An 18,954-nucleotide genomic window follows, 5' to 3' on the forward strand; every position below is an offset into this window, starting at 1 on the left:
TTTTTTTTTAATTATTTTTTTGAGACGGAGTCTCACTCTGTCGCCCAGGCTGGAGTGCAGTAGTGCAATCTCGGCTCACAGCAAGTTTTTTCTTTTTGAGACGGAGTCGCGCTCTGTGGCCCAGGCTGGAGTGCAGTGGTGCTATCTCGGCTCACTGCAAGCTCCGCCCCTGCAGGTTCACACCATTCTCCTGCCTCAGCCTCCCGAGTAGCTGGGACTACAGGTGCCCGCCACCATGCCCAGCTAATTTTTTGTATTTTTTAATAGAGACGGGGTTTCACCCTGTTAGCCAGGATGGTCTCAATCTCCTGACCCCGTGATCCGCCTGCCTTGGCCTTCCCAAAGTGCTGGGATTACCGGCACGAGCCACCGTGCCCAGCCTCCTGTATGATTTTTTTTTTTTTTTTTTGAGACAGAGTCTTGCTCTGTTGCCCAGTTTGGAGTGCAGTGGTGCAATCTTGGCTCACTGCAAGCTCCGCCTCCCGGGTTCACACCATTCTCCTGCCTCAGCCTTCCAAGCAGCTGCGACTACAGGTGCCCACCACCACACCCGGCTAAATTTTTGTATTTTTAGTGGAGATGGGGTTTCACCATGTTAGCCAGGATGGTCTCGATCTCCTGACCTCATGATCTGCCTGCCTCGGCTTCCCAAAGTGCTAGGATTACACGCATGAGCCACTGCACCCAGCCCTATATGTGTATTTTTAATGGTAACTGCAACTCATTTTATAACTCATGAATGGGTCAGACACAGTTCGCAAAATATTGCATTAGAAGAAGCCTATTAACTGTGTTGGTCAAATCTCTATTACTGATGTCTAACTCCTGACTGATTTTTATCAATTATTCAGGTGTGTTAATATCACATTAAGACATAACTATCACATAAGACGGATTCTGGAGCCAGAGTGACTAAGTTTAACTCCCATCTCTACCACTTACTATGCAGGTAACCCTGGGAAATTTATCTAACCTCTCTTGCCTCCATTTCCCCATCTGTAAATTAAGGATAACAGAAACTTAACTACTAGAATTGTTACAATTCAATGAGTTAAAACATGTAAAGCACTTAAATCACTGCCTGGCATATCATAAGCACTCAATAAATATTAGTTTGTTTTTTTTTTCAGTTTACCTAACATTTTTGTTATTCTCTTGTTTCACTTCCTTGTTATTTCTGTAAACTTTTCACCATAGTCATTTTGTTTTCTATATCTGATAATTCTAACATCTGAAGATCTTGATAACCTAATTTTGTTGTTTGTTTCCTTACTATCTTGGCTTGTTTCTTTATGTATTTGGTAATTTTTTTGTTGTGAAACCCTTATGACCTGGAATCAAGAATGCCTTCCCCCCAGAAACTATTTGGTCTTACTTCTGCTAAGTCTCTAGGAACACCTCTAACCCAAAAGTGCTTTAATGGATTAGGGTTTCTTAGACTGTGCAGATGGTATAAATCAAATTCCAAACCAGTATACAGGGAGGCTTATGAATTCATGAATTCAGGTTTTTAGCGAAGGCTCCTTTTTTCTACCTTGAGCCAACACCAGAAATAGACAAGTTTTCTTACAAATCCTTTCTCCTCACACTGGGGATATAGCAATGAACAAGAGAGACCAAAAAACACCTGTCTTCATAGAGCCAGAGTGAGCAAGAGGTGGAATGGCAGGAAAAGAGGCTGAAGAAACAGGCAGGTTCAGATTACGTAGGGCCTTTCAACCATGGTGAGGACTGAGGATTCAGTTCTAGGTGTGATGGGAACTAACTGGAGGGTTTTGAACAGAGGAATGACATATGTTCTAAAGGAGCACTCTGAGGTCAGGCATGATGGTTCATGCCTGTAATCCCAGCGCTTTGAGAGGCTGAGGTGGGAGGATCACTTGAACCTAGGAGATGGTACCTACAGTTCCGTCACTGCACTCCCGCCTGGGTGACAGAGCGAGATTCCATCTCAAAACCGCCTCCCAGGTTCAAGCGATTCTCCTGCCTCAGCCTCCTGAGTAGCTGGGACTACAGGTCTGTGCCACCACGCCCAGCTAATTTTTGTATTTTTAGTAGAGATGGGGTTTTGCCATGTCGGCCAGGCTGGTCTCGAACTCCTGGCCTCAGGTGATCCACCTGCCTCAGCCTCCTGAAGTGTTGGGGATTACAGGCGTGAGCCACTGTGCCTGGCCAAAATTTTTTTTTAATTAAAAAAAAAAAAAAAAGCACTCTGGCTCCTATGAGGAAAAGCAAGTGTGAGAGATGCAGAATTGAAATAAGATAAATTATTGGTAGGCTAGAACTCTGCTGGGAGCTGTTGGTAGCTTATACTAAGATCATTGCAGAGTAAACTGGAGGAGAGATTAGGGATACATTTTGAAGGCAGGGTTTCTGATAGGTTTGATGTAGAAATGAGTGAAAGAAAGGGAACAAGGCCAGCTAATTGAGAAGCTGAAGTGGGAAGATCTCTTGAGGACAAGAGTTCGAGACCAGCTCAGGCAACAGAGTGAGAGCCTGTCTTTAAAAAATAAATAAATAAATAAATAAATAAATAAATAAATAAATAAAAGTAGAAAGTGAACAAGTATGACCCCTAGTTTTTTGGCCTGATTACTTGAGTGAATGGTGATACTATTTCCTGAGATAGGGTGGGGTACAGGAAGAACATGTTTAGGAGAAAACATTTTAGACATGCTAAGTTTTAGATGCCAATTAGATATGGCATGACAATGGAAAATGTTAAACAAATGAGTCTCAAACTTATGAGAGAAATTTTGGCTAGAAATATAAATCTGAAAATAATCAGTATATAGACAATATAAAAGCCAAGTAACCAGATGAGATTATCTAGAGCTGTACTGTCCAATAGCCAGTAGCCACATGTGGCTCTCTACATTTTAATTAAGCAAAGTTAAGTAATATTAAAAATTCACCCCCTCTTGTAGTAGCCACATTTCAAGTGATCAACAGCCACATATAGCTAGTGGCTTTTATATTGGATGGCAGATATAAAACGTTTTTATCATCACAGAAAAGTTCTATTGGAAGCACTGACTTAAAGCACAGAATAGAAGGAAAAAGGATAAAAGCAGTAAGAAGGAAGGAGAGACAGATGGAAAATAGGGAGAGAAAGAAGGTAGGAAGAGATCCAAGAACTGAACCCTGAGCAGTGCAAATGTAAAGGACAGAAAGATGAAGAAGAGGAGAGAAGAGAATAAAGACGAGAGTGGCAAACCAGAAAAGTACAGTAATCCTGGAGGCCGAATGAAGAAAGTATTCTCAGAAGGGAATGATTGGCTATAGATACTGCTAAGAAAAATCAAGTAAGCTGACATGTGAAAACTGAATGATATATTTGGTAAAATGGAGGTTTGTGGTAACCTTGAAAGGTGGTTTCAGAGTCATGGTGAGGGTAAAGCCCAACGGGAATGGGTTAAAGAGAGAAAGGGAGGCAAGGAAGTAAAGACAATGAACATCAGTGGTGTCTTTTCAGGTTTTGTTATAAAAGGGAACAAAGGAACAGTCTATAGGGTTCATGAAGACAAGCGACTGTTTGCTTTTGCTTTTTAAAGATGAGAGCTCTTATGGCATAACCTATTTGAAAGTTCAACACAGGGCCGGGTGCGGTGGCTCAAGCCTGTAATCCCAGCACTTTGGGAGGCCGAGACGGGAGGATCACGAGGTCAGGAGATGGAGACCATCCTGGCTAACACGGTGAAACCCCGCCTCTACTAAAAAATACAAAAAAACTAGCCGGGCAAGGTGGTGGGCACCTGTAGTCCCAGCTACTCGGGAGGCTGAGGCAGGTGAATGGCGTGAACCTGGGAGGCGGAGCTTGCAGTGAGCTGAGATCTGGCCACTGCACTCCAGCCTGGGTGACAGAGCGAGACTCCGTCTCAAAAAAAAAAAAAAAAAAAAAAAGAAAGTTCAACCCAGAAAAACGTTTTAGCACATCATTCAACCACAAAGCATGCAGTCACAAATTATTATACGGCTCACGCTTCAGACTTTTCACTAAATGTTCTTTGAAAGTCTAAATCAGATGACTAGCCACTAATTTCTTTTCCTTTTTCATGAGTTTAAAGAAAAAAATTGGAAAAAGGTAGATTTATCACTGACTTCCAGATTCAAAATATTTGTCAGTTTTTTTTAGACTGAGAATCTCTCAAGCTTAGGAAAATGATCTCATACAGAATCACATACTGATGAAATTTTAAAATGTGATCCTAATCTTATCCCTTTTATTTCTTTAAAAGCATTTTTTTTCACTCAAAAAGAGACATTATAGCAAGTTTCCTCGCTATAGAAATGTCAAACAAATCGGCACCTAAGGAAGGTTTCCTAAAAATAGGTTTTGCCACCAAAAAACAAAAAACAACAACAACAAAAAAAAGCAAGAAAGAAAAATAAAAAAAGTATCTTAGATTTTCTGAATTTAAAAAAGAAAGTCCTAAGAAAATTCACCTTGGAAATGAAATGGGGGAAAAAGAGCTAAACAGAAATCAAATATGTAAAACTATATGAGATAAAAAGGATAAACAATAACATTTAAAAATTTTGGCACCTTCACATTTATAAATTTTTGAATGAGCTTAGAGAAAGAATTTAAATGTATTTTTACAAAAGAAAAGAACAATACCATCACCATTCCTAAATTCATAAAAACTATAAAATATTGTTTTACATTTATAAATTATATATTATATATAATTATATATATTTACAGAGCTGTGTACAGCAAAAAGAGTGTAATAAGTTGAACTTCCTATGTTATATATTCTCTCTGAATATGCCAAATTTGTGATAAATAACTTTAATGTAAATATTGAGGATTAAAAAATTGGGTTTTAAAAGTCCTATTACTTACCATTCAAACTGCTATCAATTTCAGTATTTTCAGACATTATGGAGTTATTTGTGCTGTAGCTCAGACCAAGAACCATTTGAAGGTCTGAGAGATTCAGTCGTGCTGTTAGTTCACCACTTTTATCCCCAACCTACAACACAAACATTTATATTTTAGAGTAGTATTTAAAGACAAAGAATGGTGAAGATTATTTATAAATGTAGTGAACCTAAAACTGGAAGAATGAAAATAGTTTTATTAGAATTATGAGACTATGAATGAATGAAAATTTTTTTCCATTAATAGTTGTCTTAAAGAATATAGAAAGAAAAAGCAAGTTTCTAAAATATCATAATAGGACAGCTAATTGTATTCTTTTAATTCTTTAGCTCTCTAAACATTAGATTGCTCTTGCTCTCTGGGATCATACTAAGTAATAATGTAGATTATCCTGGACACATTAACTTGGTATATGAATCAAATTTCCTTAGAATATTTTATTCCCATAGTATAATAGTAATGTTTATTAAGCTAGCACCAGATATTTTGCTAGGCACTTTTAATATACATTAGCTCTGATCATTAAAACACTTTGCAAGGTAGATATTATTATTCCCATTTTGCAGATGAGAGAAATTGAGGCTCAGAAAAGGTTTCCAAGCTCAAATAGCCAGTAAGTGGCAGAACTACAAGAGGAAGCAGTCCTTAATTCTAAGAATCATGCTTTTCCTTCAATACCATGCTACTTCTCCATGTAGAGATGCGGGTAGAGTAGGGGCATATTTTAGTACTCTCCTTCCACTTACCCATGCCCAGCCTCACTTTCCTGTCTTCCTACATCAAAGACAATACAAACATAACTGTGATCTGTACCTCAAAATGCTTTGTGGGGTTCTTATGACAAGAGAATGATATATAATCAAATTTATTATTCAGCCACATGATCAATCTAGAGAAATAACAGGGTTCCCTCCCCCAACCTCTAATTTGTAAATTACAACAGCACAGACAGCATTTTTTTGTTTCATACCTCTCTTGAAATTTCCAAGTGCTTTTCAGCAAAATGCATTGCTTGATCATGATTTCCTAGTGCTGTGTATGCATTTCCTAAGCTCCAACATGCTCTTCCTTCACCAATTCTAAAATATTATTCAAAGCGAACATGCAGTTATTTGAAAAAGAGGTCCTATGTATAGAATAAAAGCTATCTAGCAGGAACTAAAGATATAAAGAAAGGTTTGGATTGATTTGGTCTTTCATATAAAGAACATACTATCATGATATTATAGACATATTAGAACACCCAGATTAAAAAAAATAATACCCACATGATACTAAACTCATAGTCAAGTATTACAACATAGAAGACATTCTTTTAAAATATGAAAATACATTATAAAGTAATAAATCTCAAGGATAGGTATTCTGGTCCACTACCCCATTTTCCTTCTATAACAGCCCTACCAGGTAATTATTCAGTGTGTGTCTGAGCAGCAGGGAGAGAGAACTCACTACCTCTTGAGGTAGCATACTTCATTTTGAACAACTGCATCGAAAAGTTCTCTTTCATACTGAGGTAAAAAAAAAAATCGATTTTCTAAAGCAAATATCACAGACTAAATGCTGGCAAATACTGTTTTTTTAATACAGTAAAACAAAACAACTGAATTAGCCACTAACATTTAAAAAGCAGATTTCATATAAAACTCAGCACTTCCAACTTTTCTTTAAAAAACAGGAAGATGTGGACACAATGGATTTTCATTCCTGCCTGGCAACAATTATTTGGAGTTGGGTAGCAGTTGCCCCCTTCACACTGGGCATTATCTCTTAAGTTTACCACAATTCCCACACTTACATAGTTAGGAAGACTTTTTTTTTTTTTTTTTGAGATGCAGTCTCGCTCTGTTGCCAGGCTGGAGTACAGTGGTGTGATCTCAGATCACTGCAACCTCCACCTCCTGGGTTCAAGTGATCCTCCTGCCTCAGCCTCCTGAGTAGCTGGGATTACAGGCACGCCCCCTCCCCACACGCAGCTAATTTTTGCATTTTTAGTAGATACGGGGTTACACTTACGTAGTTAGGAAGACTTTTTTTTGAGATACAGTCTCACTCTGTCGCCAGGCTGGAGTACAGTGGCGTGATCTCGGCTCACTGCAACCTCCACCTCCTGGGTTCAAGCGATTCTCCTGCCTCAGCCTCCCAAGTAGCTGGGATTACAGGCGTGCCCCACCATGCCTGGCTAATTTTTGTACTTTTTGTAAAGATGGGGTTTCTCCAGGAAGACTTCTGAAGAGGTAACTGAGTTTGGGACCTAGTCACTGATCTTGGGTCAAGGGCATATGGAACCAGACTAATCCTCTATCACAGACTAATCCTCTATCACAGACTAATTATCTATCGCAGACAGTCCTCTATCACACTAATCCTCTATCACAGACTAGCCCTTCATACAACGATATACAGAGGATATCACTGAAAAAGAAAATTCCTTAAAAGGGATTTTAAGCTAAACACAGGAAAAGAAACAAAGGAAAAACTCTAGGGATTCAATAATGCATCTATATTTTACCTTAGTTACGGTCAAAAGATGTAAAACATACCTATCATTCAGCTCTTGAGCAATTGCTAAGTGCTTCAGATGATAATCAATGGCCTTTTCATAGTCTTGAAGCAAAGTATATGTATTTCCAAGACTGTAACAAGACTGTGCTTCTACAGCTCGGTCTTTAAGCTGTCGAGCCAACAGTAGTGTCTTCCTACAAGAAGAAATTAATTCTTACATAATGATCATTCTCAGTTTGGGCTTTAAGGATCACAAAATAAAACTCTAATTTTTCCTCTCTGCTGCTTTCTGCTGCCTTTAAATCTCTGAGAGCCTAATATTCATATCCCATACTTTCTTCATTACTTTTAGACAAAATGAAAAGGCCTTTTTGAAACACAGAAAGCAGATTCAAGACAGAACAAATTTGAGAATCCTAACAATTCACCAAAGTAAAGGAGTATTGAAACATGAAATCAAGAGTTTCTAGAGGTTAACATACTATCTTTAACATTTAAAAAAAACTTTCCCTTTAGTATTGGCTTTTTTCCACATGACATCTGTTTTCAATCGTACCGTCACCTTTGCATTGTCAAAATTTAAAATATTTAGGTAAAATTCTTATGTGTAGGCTATTAGTCACCACTTAGGTAAAATTCTTATGTATAGGGCATTAGTCATCAACTCATGAAAAATACTGAATGCTGCATCCAAACATTACCCATTCTAACTGTGGTATTGTCAGTGAGAAGCTAGCATAGCAGTTAAGAGTATAGATCTTGGAGCTAGACTGGGTTTAAATCCCAACTTTGCCAATTACTAAGCTAAGGGCAAAGTATGTATACCAGTCTCTCCATATATAAAATGGGAGAAATACCTCAAAGGATTTTTGTGAGGATTAATATGTATAGATAAAAAGTGCTTAGAATAGCATCTTGTGCATAGTAGATGCTGTATAAATGTTAATATGTTATTATTATCAGTGCTTAAACCTACAGATGCTTTTGGATTCAGTAATTTAAATGGCTCTCCCATCATTTCTGCCAAATAGTGTAATTACTTCATATCACTTATAACTATATGACAAATTACTATACGGTAATGTGATAGCTTTTTCTTAAACAAACAAATCTAAAATTACATATTTAATGATGATACATTCAAATCTGTCGCCTTGGGAGGCTACCTAATTATTCTAATGCTGCCTGTCTTTTCAAATATTTTTGAAAGACTTTTGGAATTGCTCTCAGATCCTGTGACATAATGCTTTCTGGCATACCATTATTCTTTGATGGTACAGTTGATTTGTAAATGATCAGAAATCTTTCTGGAACCAAATTCAATTACTAACATAGGTTTACCAAACTACTGCTTTGTATCTGGAAGGATATGGATCTACAATGTTATGTCAGCCTTCTTGTTTGGCCCTGATAACAATTCCGGGCTGGGTGTGGTTCACACCTGTAATCCCAGCACTTTGGGAGGCCGAGGTGGGCGTATCACTTGAGGTCAGGAGTTCAAGACTAGCCTGGCCAACATGGTGAAACCCCATCTCTACTAAAAATACAAAAATTAGCTGGGTATGGTGGCAGACGCCTGTAATTCCAGCTGCTCAGGAAGCTGAGGCAGGAGAATCGCTTGAACCCAGGAGGTAGAGGTTTCAGTGCACCAAGATTGTGCCATTGCACTCCAGCCTGGGCAACAAGAGCAAAACTCAAAACTCTGTCTTTATTTAAAAAAAAAAAAAAAAATCTAAAGAAGAGTTCTAAAAATATTTCTAACCAACAACTTGGAATATATATAAAGTTCTGAGTTCTAGCCTGCTTATAGGGAGAAAAAAAGTAAGTTTCATTACTTTATATTCATGCTTCTTTAGTCAAATAGCCACTATCCATTTTATAATAGAACCTTTCAGTATGTAACACAGGTATGCCATTTAATAATTAAGACTTCTCTATATCCCTTGGCTTTAAAACATAAGAAACTTTTATATTTAAAATCAAAATATATACTCCTTCATATAGTACATAGTAATATGTTTTATTTGGGAGGCTATTTCATATCTAACTAACCTAACCAACCAACAAATATTAACCATTAGTTAATGTTTAAAGCAAAGTGGAATGCTATTCAATTTTTTTTAGATAGGCCTGAAACAATTTTACCTTTTTATGAAGATGACAAAATTATCCAGAATTGTCTCATATTGGATTCTTTAACAAAATACAAATCAATCACTGTGTCTTCAGTTTAGTCAAACTGGCTTCTACCCAAAATCTATAAGGGCCTTCAATCCCCACTAACTAGGGAAAACTCAATCTAGAAAGCACAGATCAGGCAACTTGAAGCTGTCTAAACTTCCTATCATCTATGTCTCAAATCTACTGATAAGAGACATCCTGCCACAGAAGAAGCTGGGACTGCAAACTCCTCAGGTAAGTGAATGGGGACGCAGCTTACAGTGACACAGTCAAATATGGGCAGAAAGAGGGTAAAGGGAGAACTGCTCAGTAAGAAGGTGGGAAGGTAGAGCAAAAAATCAGTGATCACTGATAGAGACTATAAATATTTTTGTTACCAGGCTTTCTTTTGGCATCTCTTCTAACCCATAATTGAGTGAAATAAAGCATATACACAATATACACCACATATGCTAAGTAGGTTTAAAAGATATTAAAGGTTGAAAACTTCATTTAAAAACAATTACTTTTAAAGATAAAAACCAGTACTATAAAGGGGTCATACTGCTGCTATTAAATCTTAGGTACAATAATATTTATTGAGCGCTGTGTACCAGGCACTGTGCTAAGTGTTTAATATATTATTTCATTCACTCTTCACAGTATTCCCCAAAATGATGTATTGATATATTCTGTTACAGATAAGGAAATTGAGGCTTACATGCCAAAAGTCCTGCTGCAATCAGATTTTAAACCTAAAGCCTATAAATTAATGGGATTGAATAACTATTCGTTTTACATTTATCTACAGAAATATTAGACTAACTTGTAGTAGTCTGAGGCAGTTTCAAATTCACCAAGAAATATATATGCGTTTCCAAGGTTGCTATATGCTCTTCTTTCAGCCGCTTTATCTCCAAATTCTTTTGCAATCAGGAGACGCTGAAACAGAAAATTTTAATTAGATGTAGCTAAAATAAAATGGAAGAATGATCTAATCACTGTTCAGAACTTTGATGGAGGAAATGGTCTGGCTCCAAGGCCTTCCACTGTACCTGCTCATGAGCTATAACTGCATCCCTGAAATTGCCAAGGAGGTAATGTGTGTTCCCAAGATTTCCAAAGGCACGTCCTTGTGCTGCTCGGTCACCCAAAGCAGTCACTAATGATAGATTTTCCCTAAGGGATAGCAAAAAGTGACGAAAAAATAAGTTTGCAAAACAATTTTATTTATGTGATTTACATAGCTAATTCTTTTTACCAGAAAAAAATGTAAGGAAGCTTACAGCCATAATGTGCAACATTTTAAGGATGACATCAATGATGAAGAGCAATTATAGGAAATAGCTGGGAACACTTTATTAAACTATTCAGATAGGTTTCTGCCCAGGGTCAAGCACAGAGTTAATCTTGGAACCCCTATAGTTAAGTAGTTGTATGAAATTCTATTGGTAAAAGACTAAATTAGGGCCGGGCGCGGTGGCTCAAGCCTGTAATCCCAGCACTTTGGGAGGCCGAGATGGGCGGATCACGAGGTCAGGAGATCGAGACCATCCTGGCTAACACGGTGAAACCCCGTCTCTACTAAAAAAATACAAAAAACTAGCCGGGCGAGGTGGCGGGCGCCTGTAGTCCCAGCTACTCAGGAGGCTGAGACAGGAGAATGGCGTAAACCCGGGAGGCGGAGCTTGCAGTGAGCTGAGATCCGGCCACTGCATTCCAGCCTGGGCGACAGAGCAAGACTCTGTCTCAAAAAAAAAAAAAAAAAAAAAAGAAAACAAAAAAGACTAAATTACTCTAAATAACAGCCCAACTATTGATATTTCTTGTTTTTGCCACTAAGTGGCACTGGTCTGCAATTTAAATGAAAGCTGCAGATTACTACTAATAACACTATAACATTTAAGCAACTGAATTGATGATTTTGCTAGTTCATAGCTTTAAAACCTTTGCCAAACTTAAAAACTTTACTACTCAATAAAGAACGTATAGCAGATCCACGGCTTAGATGGGCCTACATGATTGCCCATATCAGCCCCTACTCACTCATAAAAATCCACGGCTGCCTGCAGAGCATCTCTCACTTCTTCTGGAAATTCTCCTACATCCTGGGGACCAGGGTAACCAAAACTTTTCCCTTTGGCATGATACACATTCCCAAGATTGTAAAGTGCTCTTGCTTCTCCCACCTAAATGAAGACATCAGCAAAGTTTACATTTTGAAAACAGAGGTCAGATTTATCATATATATTTGTAATATCCTTAGTATTATGGACAAGGGAAAGAAATTTTTATATTGGCTCTCCATACAGAACCAATCAAATAATTACTTATAAAAGAAAGACCTCTATTTCCTTCTTTTTCTCCATTAAATTTTTTTTTCTCTTTTACTTCTATTAGTCTATCAATGTTTTCTTTTTTGGTATTAATTTTTAAATAAACTATCGAATAATTAAATAGTATTAAAATGCAAAGCCATCTGAATGAAAATATTAGACCTACCATCTAATGCTGCAGTATTACCTTGTCATTAAGCTCTCTGGAAATATCTAGGTGTCGCTGACAACAAACTATGGCTTCATCAAAATTCCCAAGAACTTTTAAGGTGTTTCCCAGATTACCACTAGCTTTCGCTTCCCCCAACTGGTCTCCAATAGTCCTGAAAAAAGCAAAAAACAAAAAAAAAAAATGGTATTGAAATACAAATGGTGTTAAAATATAAAGCAGCCAGAGTACAGCTTTCCAAGAGGACAAATTGACATGCTTAAGGTAAGAAAAACCCATCGGCTTTGAAACCTACTTTAAATAAATATTTAAAACTTACATTTCTGGATTCAAATGTAATTAGTTTTCATCCATTTAATTAAACTCTAGGGTCATTTCACTACTATTCATTCAATTAAACTGTGTTCAACCTAAAGGTTAGTTTTAAAAAGTGATGCTACTGAAGTAGAACTCATTAAATGTATTAAGTTAGTTTTTGTTAATTGAATAGAAATATTTTTTAATGTAATAGCTAATTTCAGAAGGAAGAATATTTAAAAGCTTAATTACCTTGCAAGAGTTAAATCATGATGGTGATATTCTAATGCTTTGGCATAATCATGCAAATAGAAATAAGCATTGCCCAGCTGGCTGTAAATAGCACTAAGTGTTTTTAGGTCTTCAGTTCCAACTTGAACTGCAGCTTCAAAGAATGACACACCAGCGCGGCAGTCTCCTGATTTACATAGACGTTCCCCTTCCAAGGCCAGCTCTAGGCAAGAAGCTTCCATTCTACAAAATTATACAGGACAGACATTTAAACATAACATTACAGCTGCATCACAGTATTTTTAACTTCCAGTAATATAATTTAAATGTAGACTATATGGCTACTCTTGTTCAGGGCAGCTGCCTCTATAACTGAAATCTATATACATTCCTGATGAAACAGTAAAACAGTTATTTGTAGCAAGAGGTAATTTGCCTACTCAAATTTCTCTGAGCCTGCTCAGAGAGGTCAGGATAGCTAAATATCTGTATGTGGAGCTCATTTTAATTGGCCCAGAGCAATCCATGTTACTAGTGAAAGAACCTATAGCAGTATTTCCCAAACAATTCTGAGTTGTAACAGACCTCTGGACTTCCTTAGAGTCTGAGGAGATGAGTATGTGGGAAAGTGAGGCCCTACAATTATTAATACTGTTCTCTACCCAGGTATCCAAGTTATCCAAGTATTCTAGTCACTTGTTCATCAACCCCTCTGACCATCCATCCATCCATCCATCCATCCATCCATCCCTCGCTCTCTCTCATACACACACAACACACACTCAGTCTCCTTCCTCTTCTTACCACCACATGACCACGTATACCATAGAAAAATAGAGGAACAAAATATTCTTGATAAGGCACATTTTCACAAGAGAACTAAGTGTCAGGAAACTAAGTTAGAAAATAATGATTCAAAAATTTGCAGAAATACTAAGTTTGGAAGTCTGTCCCTGAATTGAAAAAGAAGGATGAAGTTACTGTAAACGTATCTGGGAGAAAAAAACACTGATACTTCGGATTCAAATCCTAAATTTTAGAGGGTGCCCCTCACCAAAATTGCCATTGTGTTTCTTCAGCATCTTCATGATTTCTGCCATATGTATGAACTACCTATTCGTTTAATTATTTCTGTAATTTGGCAAATTCCCTTTAAATTGGCACACTATCTTTATCATTGAAAAAAAATGGAGCTTCATCCAAAGCAGTACTCATGAAACTGTGAATTTGATATGATACTTATATTTATATTCTAATATGGCAGTCTCCAACCTTTTTGGCACCAGGGGCCGGTTTTGTGGAAGACAATTTTTCCATGGATGGGTGGCAGGGGATGGTTTTGGGATGATTCAAGCGCATTACATTTATTGTACACTTTATTCCTCTTGTTACTACACATTCACCATAATGTAGAATCAGTGGGAGCCCTGAGCTTGTTTTCCTGAAACTAGATGGTCCCATCTGGGTGTGATTGGAGACAGTGACATCTCATCAGGTATTAGACTCTCATAAGGAGCGTGCAATCTGGATCCCTCGAATGTGCAGTTCACAATATCTAATGCCACCACTGACAGGAGGCAGAGCCCAGGTGGAAATGCTGACTCGCCCCGCCCACCTGCAGCTTACCTCCTAACAAACAGGCCACAACAGTACTGGTCTGCGGCCCAGGGCTTGGGAATCCCTGTTCTAATACACATTAAACAAATATGTAATTATTAAACTCTAAAAGTGAGTAAAGTTACCTTATGTACCACCAGTGGCATACATATCACTCTTTGAAAAGCTCTGATTAAGCTCATGAAATGTTTTAATTTTTGGAACAGCACTAAGTTACTCCTTACTAGAATGAGCTTTGAGCCAGTGGTTCTTAATGCTGGTTGTACAACAGCAGAGCTCACCTGGAGCACTTTCTAAAACTCTCAACCCTGAACTCCACTCTCTGGGTGACGTCTGGCCATCTGTATTTTTTCAAAGCCCCAAGTAATTCTAAAGTACCAGTTAGGGTTGAGAATCAGTGCTTTTATAAGAAATGTGAATTAAACCACCACTCACCCTAATATCATTCAAATATGATTATATTCTGTATATCTAGTCGTAGATCAATTAACATGTTTTTTTGAGTGCTGTTTTTCAGTCTGTAAAATGTCAAGGGTCCTTACAGCCATAAATTAAAATGGGATTATAAAATGGAAAATATATCTGATGAAGCTAAAAGCCTGGACAAAAGTAACTGAGCCAACTGTAAAGGTTCAAAGCAGACTTCTAGTTCAGAGCAAGCAGATGTATGTAGCCAATTCCAATAGGTAATTTTCAAGTTTTCTATCTAGGTATCTTTTTCTTTCTTTTTTTCTTTTCTTTTTTTTTTTTTTTTTAAGAATTCAAATGACTTAGTTAATGGCTACTGCTTGCTCATCTTCACTTTTTTTTGAGACACAGTTTCACACTGTCACTCTACAATCTCGGCTCACTACTAACCTCTGCCTCCTGGGTTCAAGTGATTCTTGTGCCTCAGTCTCCTGAGCAGCTGGGATTACAGGTGCGCACCATCATGCCTGGCTAATTTTTGTAGTTTTAGTAGAGACAGGGTTTTGCCATGTTGCTCAGGCTGATCTCAATCTCCTGACCTCAAGCAATCCACCCACCGTGGCCTCCCAAAGTGCTGGGATTACAGGTGTGAGCCACCATTCCCGGCCCCATCTTCACTTTATGGGTCTATGCAAAATAATGCGGGTAACTAACATTTTGCTACAACATTAGACTACAAGCCAATTAGATACAGGAGAGAAGATCTAAAATACATAGTAAGATAAGCGGTTAAATCAGAAGCCTTAAACAGCTATATTTATGTTTCTTTATATGTTATTTCACAATTAATAAAGCCTATTTTTGTCTTCCAAAAATGAAAATTGCCCTTTACAATTGCATTTCTGAAAATGAGAGATTTCATAAAAGAAAAAATTGAGATCTAAGATTTTATGAAGTTATTGTCATATTCTATGTATAAAGAGATATAAGTCAACAATAGATATGTAAAAATGTGATTTTTTTCTTGAGATGGAGTCTTGCTGTGTCACTCAGGCTGGAGTGCAATGGCGCAATGTTGGCTCACTGCAACCTCTGCCTCCTGAGTTCAAGTAATTCTCCTGCCTCAGCCTGAGTAGCTGGGATTATAGGCGTGCGCCACCGTGCCCAGCTAATTTTTGTATTTTTAGTGGAGACGGGGTTTCATCATGTTGGCCAGGCTGGTCTCAAACTCCTGATCTCAGGAGAGCCGCCTGCCTCGGCCTCCCAAAGTGCTGGGATTATAGGCATGAGCCACCGTGCCCAGTCAAAATGTGATTTTTATTAAAGGATTATTTTGCTAGATGAAGTACCTGAGCTGATTGTCTTTATTTGTCAAAAACTGAAACCAATGAACTTCTAAGAAATATTTAAAAAAATGGAAAATATATTTTATATGTAAAATTTTTTCCTATAAAAAGTTTTTAATTTAAGCATTCTAATTATGTTAAAATTTATATCTCAAGCATTTTCAGTGCTAGGAATTGATCTTAAGGTATACGTATACAAATTTAAGAAGATATATATGAAAGGATATTTACAGCAGCAAAAAACCACAAATGAATTAAATGTCCACCAATAGAGTACTGGGTAAAAAAAATTACACGCCACTATACAATGGAATACTAATGATGGCACATCATGTCACTGAGGGAGAGGTGGGGAAATGGTCACATGTGACAGCACCGTCAGTTCAGGATGACTGGGTTGCTGGCCAGGAAATTAGGAGTAAGGCAGAACTGGCTATTCATGTGAACAACATTTAAAAATCAGAAGTATAAAAGTGTTTTCTTATATTCATGTAAAGCTAAGAACTATCTTCTTCAAATAAATAACTTCACCACAAATGACTGATCTTCTGGATTTAAGTTTACAGAACATTTTACTGGAACCATTGATCCAAATGATGTGGCATCCAATAAAACTTAGCTATAGGTTGAATGGCATCATAAGTGTTACACATTTTTTAAAAGGCATTTTACATAATTGCCATAAGAAACAATGACAGCAAACTGGAAGCTTGCTGGCTACATGGCTGTCTTTGAAGTCCATGTAGTAGGAATGCCCTATAGGAGAGACTATCTTAGAAAAGTTATTCCAGTGACTAATACCTGAAATAATGTCCAAAACTCTCTAGTTTATGATTAATTCTTAGATAGATTCGGGCTCTGTTGTATTTTATTAGAAAATAAGTTAATATTCCGGCAAAAATCTCTAACATCTGAATCAAATATAGGTTTATGCCTGCAAAATAGGGCAGGTTGGTTTATAAATTTTTTAGAAGATCATTAAATAGTAACAGAGAAAGTAATTTCATATTCTCTCTGTCTCTATGAGAGAATAGAATTACCTCCTTTGTTTACCAGTTGGGTTGAAAACAAAGAGCATACCCAGATATAGAAGAAAAACCAAGAAAATACCCCTCCATTAAAATATATCCCACATATAAAGTTTCTAGAAGACTTAATAACATCAATTTTGTCCAGATTTGACTCTTGCTTCAAGGAGCTTACATACTATTTAAGAATAAATGATGGGATTCAGGACTTAAGAGCCAAAACAAGAGTACTCTCCATTTTCTCTATTATGCTTTCCACTTCTGTGGTTGTGGAATCTTCTTTCATAGACCCTAGCTCTACCTTCTCTGTATTCTAATTGGGCATGAACCTTTTCCATCACCAGTCCTAGCCCCAATAAACAGTTTTCACCCATTCAATTTACCACATATATCTAGCTGTTCTCATTTATTTTGTAAAAGGAAAAGTGCTCAATTATATTGATTTACATTTTGTATGGTTAGATGATTAATAATATAGAATAAGAAGGAAGAAAATGATTAAAAATAAAACTTTGTAAGTTAATTTAGTCTTAAAAGTGATTTTAACCTTTATCAAACTTAATTCTCAAAATAACCCTCTGAGGTGGGGTGCAGTGGCTCATACCTGTAATCCCAGCACTTTGGGAGGCTAAGCGGGGTGGATCGCTTGAGCCCAGGAGTGCAAGACCAGCCTGGGCAACACGGCGAAACCCCATCTCTACCAAAAAAAAAAAAAAAAAAAAAAAAAATTAGCTGGCTGTGGTGGCATGCGCCTATAGTCCCAGCTATTCGGGAGGCTGAGGTGGGATGATAGCTTGAGCCTAGGAGGCAGAGGGTGCAGTGAGCACTCCAATAAAATAAAATAAATATAACCTTCTCAAATAAAATAAAAACAACCTTCTAAGATAGGCATTGCTACAGAAGGAGAAACTGATGCTGAGACAGGTTAAATGACTTGCTTAAGGTCATGGGATGGCAAAGCTGAGATAAGAAAATTTGTCTTTGTCTCCAAATCCAGTGGTCTTTGCATCACTCCATGTTAACTTAAACTATTCAAGAAAGCACATTATTAACAACTACATTGAGCTAACAAAATTAAAGAATTCAACACCATATCTGTATTCCTTCACAACTTACGTGCAATAATCTAACTTTTACAATATTAAAGTATTGAAATGTTTATTATTCACAGTAAGAAGCATAAATGACATTTCCCAAAGAAACACAAAACCAGAGAAACTAGTGTAATGAACCCAATGTATCCATCTTTCAACTTCAATAATTACACATATATAATCAAAATATTATTTATTCATTCCTACTCCCATTGTTACTCTTCCAACCCCAGATCAGTCTGAAGTACATTCTGGAAAGCATATGATTTCATTTGTAAATACCTTAGTATATATCTTTAAAAGATTAATCTTTTTCAAAAAATATAATCACAATACCATTATCACACATAAAAATTTAGTAATTCCTAAAAATCAACCATGTAATTTTTTTAACTTAGAAATAAACTGTACTTTGCTATCAGTCTCCACCTTCTGAAATAGGTGCAAAATATTTCATTAAAGCATTCTGATGTCCGCTTAGGAGGTGACTTAGTGTCCCAAGAAACATTCCATTTCAAAATTACAAATTCATTGTGCCACAGAAGCTCCTCCAGGGATAGATGAGGACTTCCACAATGGAAGAACCAGATGGATAAAACATTTCATAAGTATTTACTAGAGCAGAAGAATAACTTATACTAGCCTATGGCCTAACATAAAGAGTTCAAATCATTACCTCCAATTATACGACAATCCAATCAATATACAGAATGCTGGTTGTAGAGAACTGATAAAGTCAGGGATTTGTTTGGTATAGACCTATTACAGACAGTACTGATTTTTAAGTTTCCCTTGGTGAAGTCCTATAGCAATGTGCAACCATGTTTGATCTAAACTGTATCATGGAAAAAAAGACAATTCTAAGATCTTCCAAC

The 18,954-nt window shown here is 37.1% G+C and overlaps 1 protein-coding gene across 2 annotated transcripts in view; it reads right to left on the minus strand.

Moving 5' to 3' along the window:
• The window catches only part of LOC105489227 (G protein signaling modulator 2), a 55,880-nt gene that overhangs the window by 23,453 nt on the left and 13,473 nt on the right, over positions 1-18,954 (minus strand). For both annotated transcript variants that reach the window (XM_011753933.3, XM_011753932.3), the window contains 8 exons: positions 12,608-12,829; positions 12,077-12,212; positions 11,600-11,742; positions 10,609-10,732; positions 10,380-10,495; positions 7,432-7,587; positions 5,859-5,967; positions 4,850-4,979 (listed from right to left, as the gene is read on the minus strand). In XM_011753933.3, coding sequence (XP_011752235.3) covers positions 4,850-4,979; positions 5,859-5,967; positions 7,432-7,587; positions 10,380-10,495; positions 10,609-10,732; positions 11,600-11,742; positions 12,077-12,212; positions 12,608-12,829 — 1,136 coding nt within the window. The remainder of the gene's footprint in view (positions 1-4,849; positions 4,980-5,858; positions 5,968-7,431; positions 7,588-10,379; positions 10,496-10,608; positions 10,733-11,599; positions 11,743-12,076; positions 12,213-12,607; positions 12,830-18,954) is intronic.

This window comes from Macaca nemestrina, chromosome 1 (genome assembly GCF_043159975.1).
Source record: "Macaca nemestrina isolate mMacNem1 chromosome 1, mMacNem.hap1, whole genome shotgun sequence".
NCBI classification, from domain to species: Eukaryota; Metazoa; Chordata; class Mammalia; order Primates; family Cercopithecidae; genus Macaca; species Macaca nemestrina.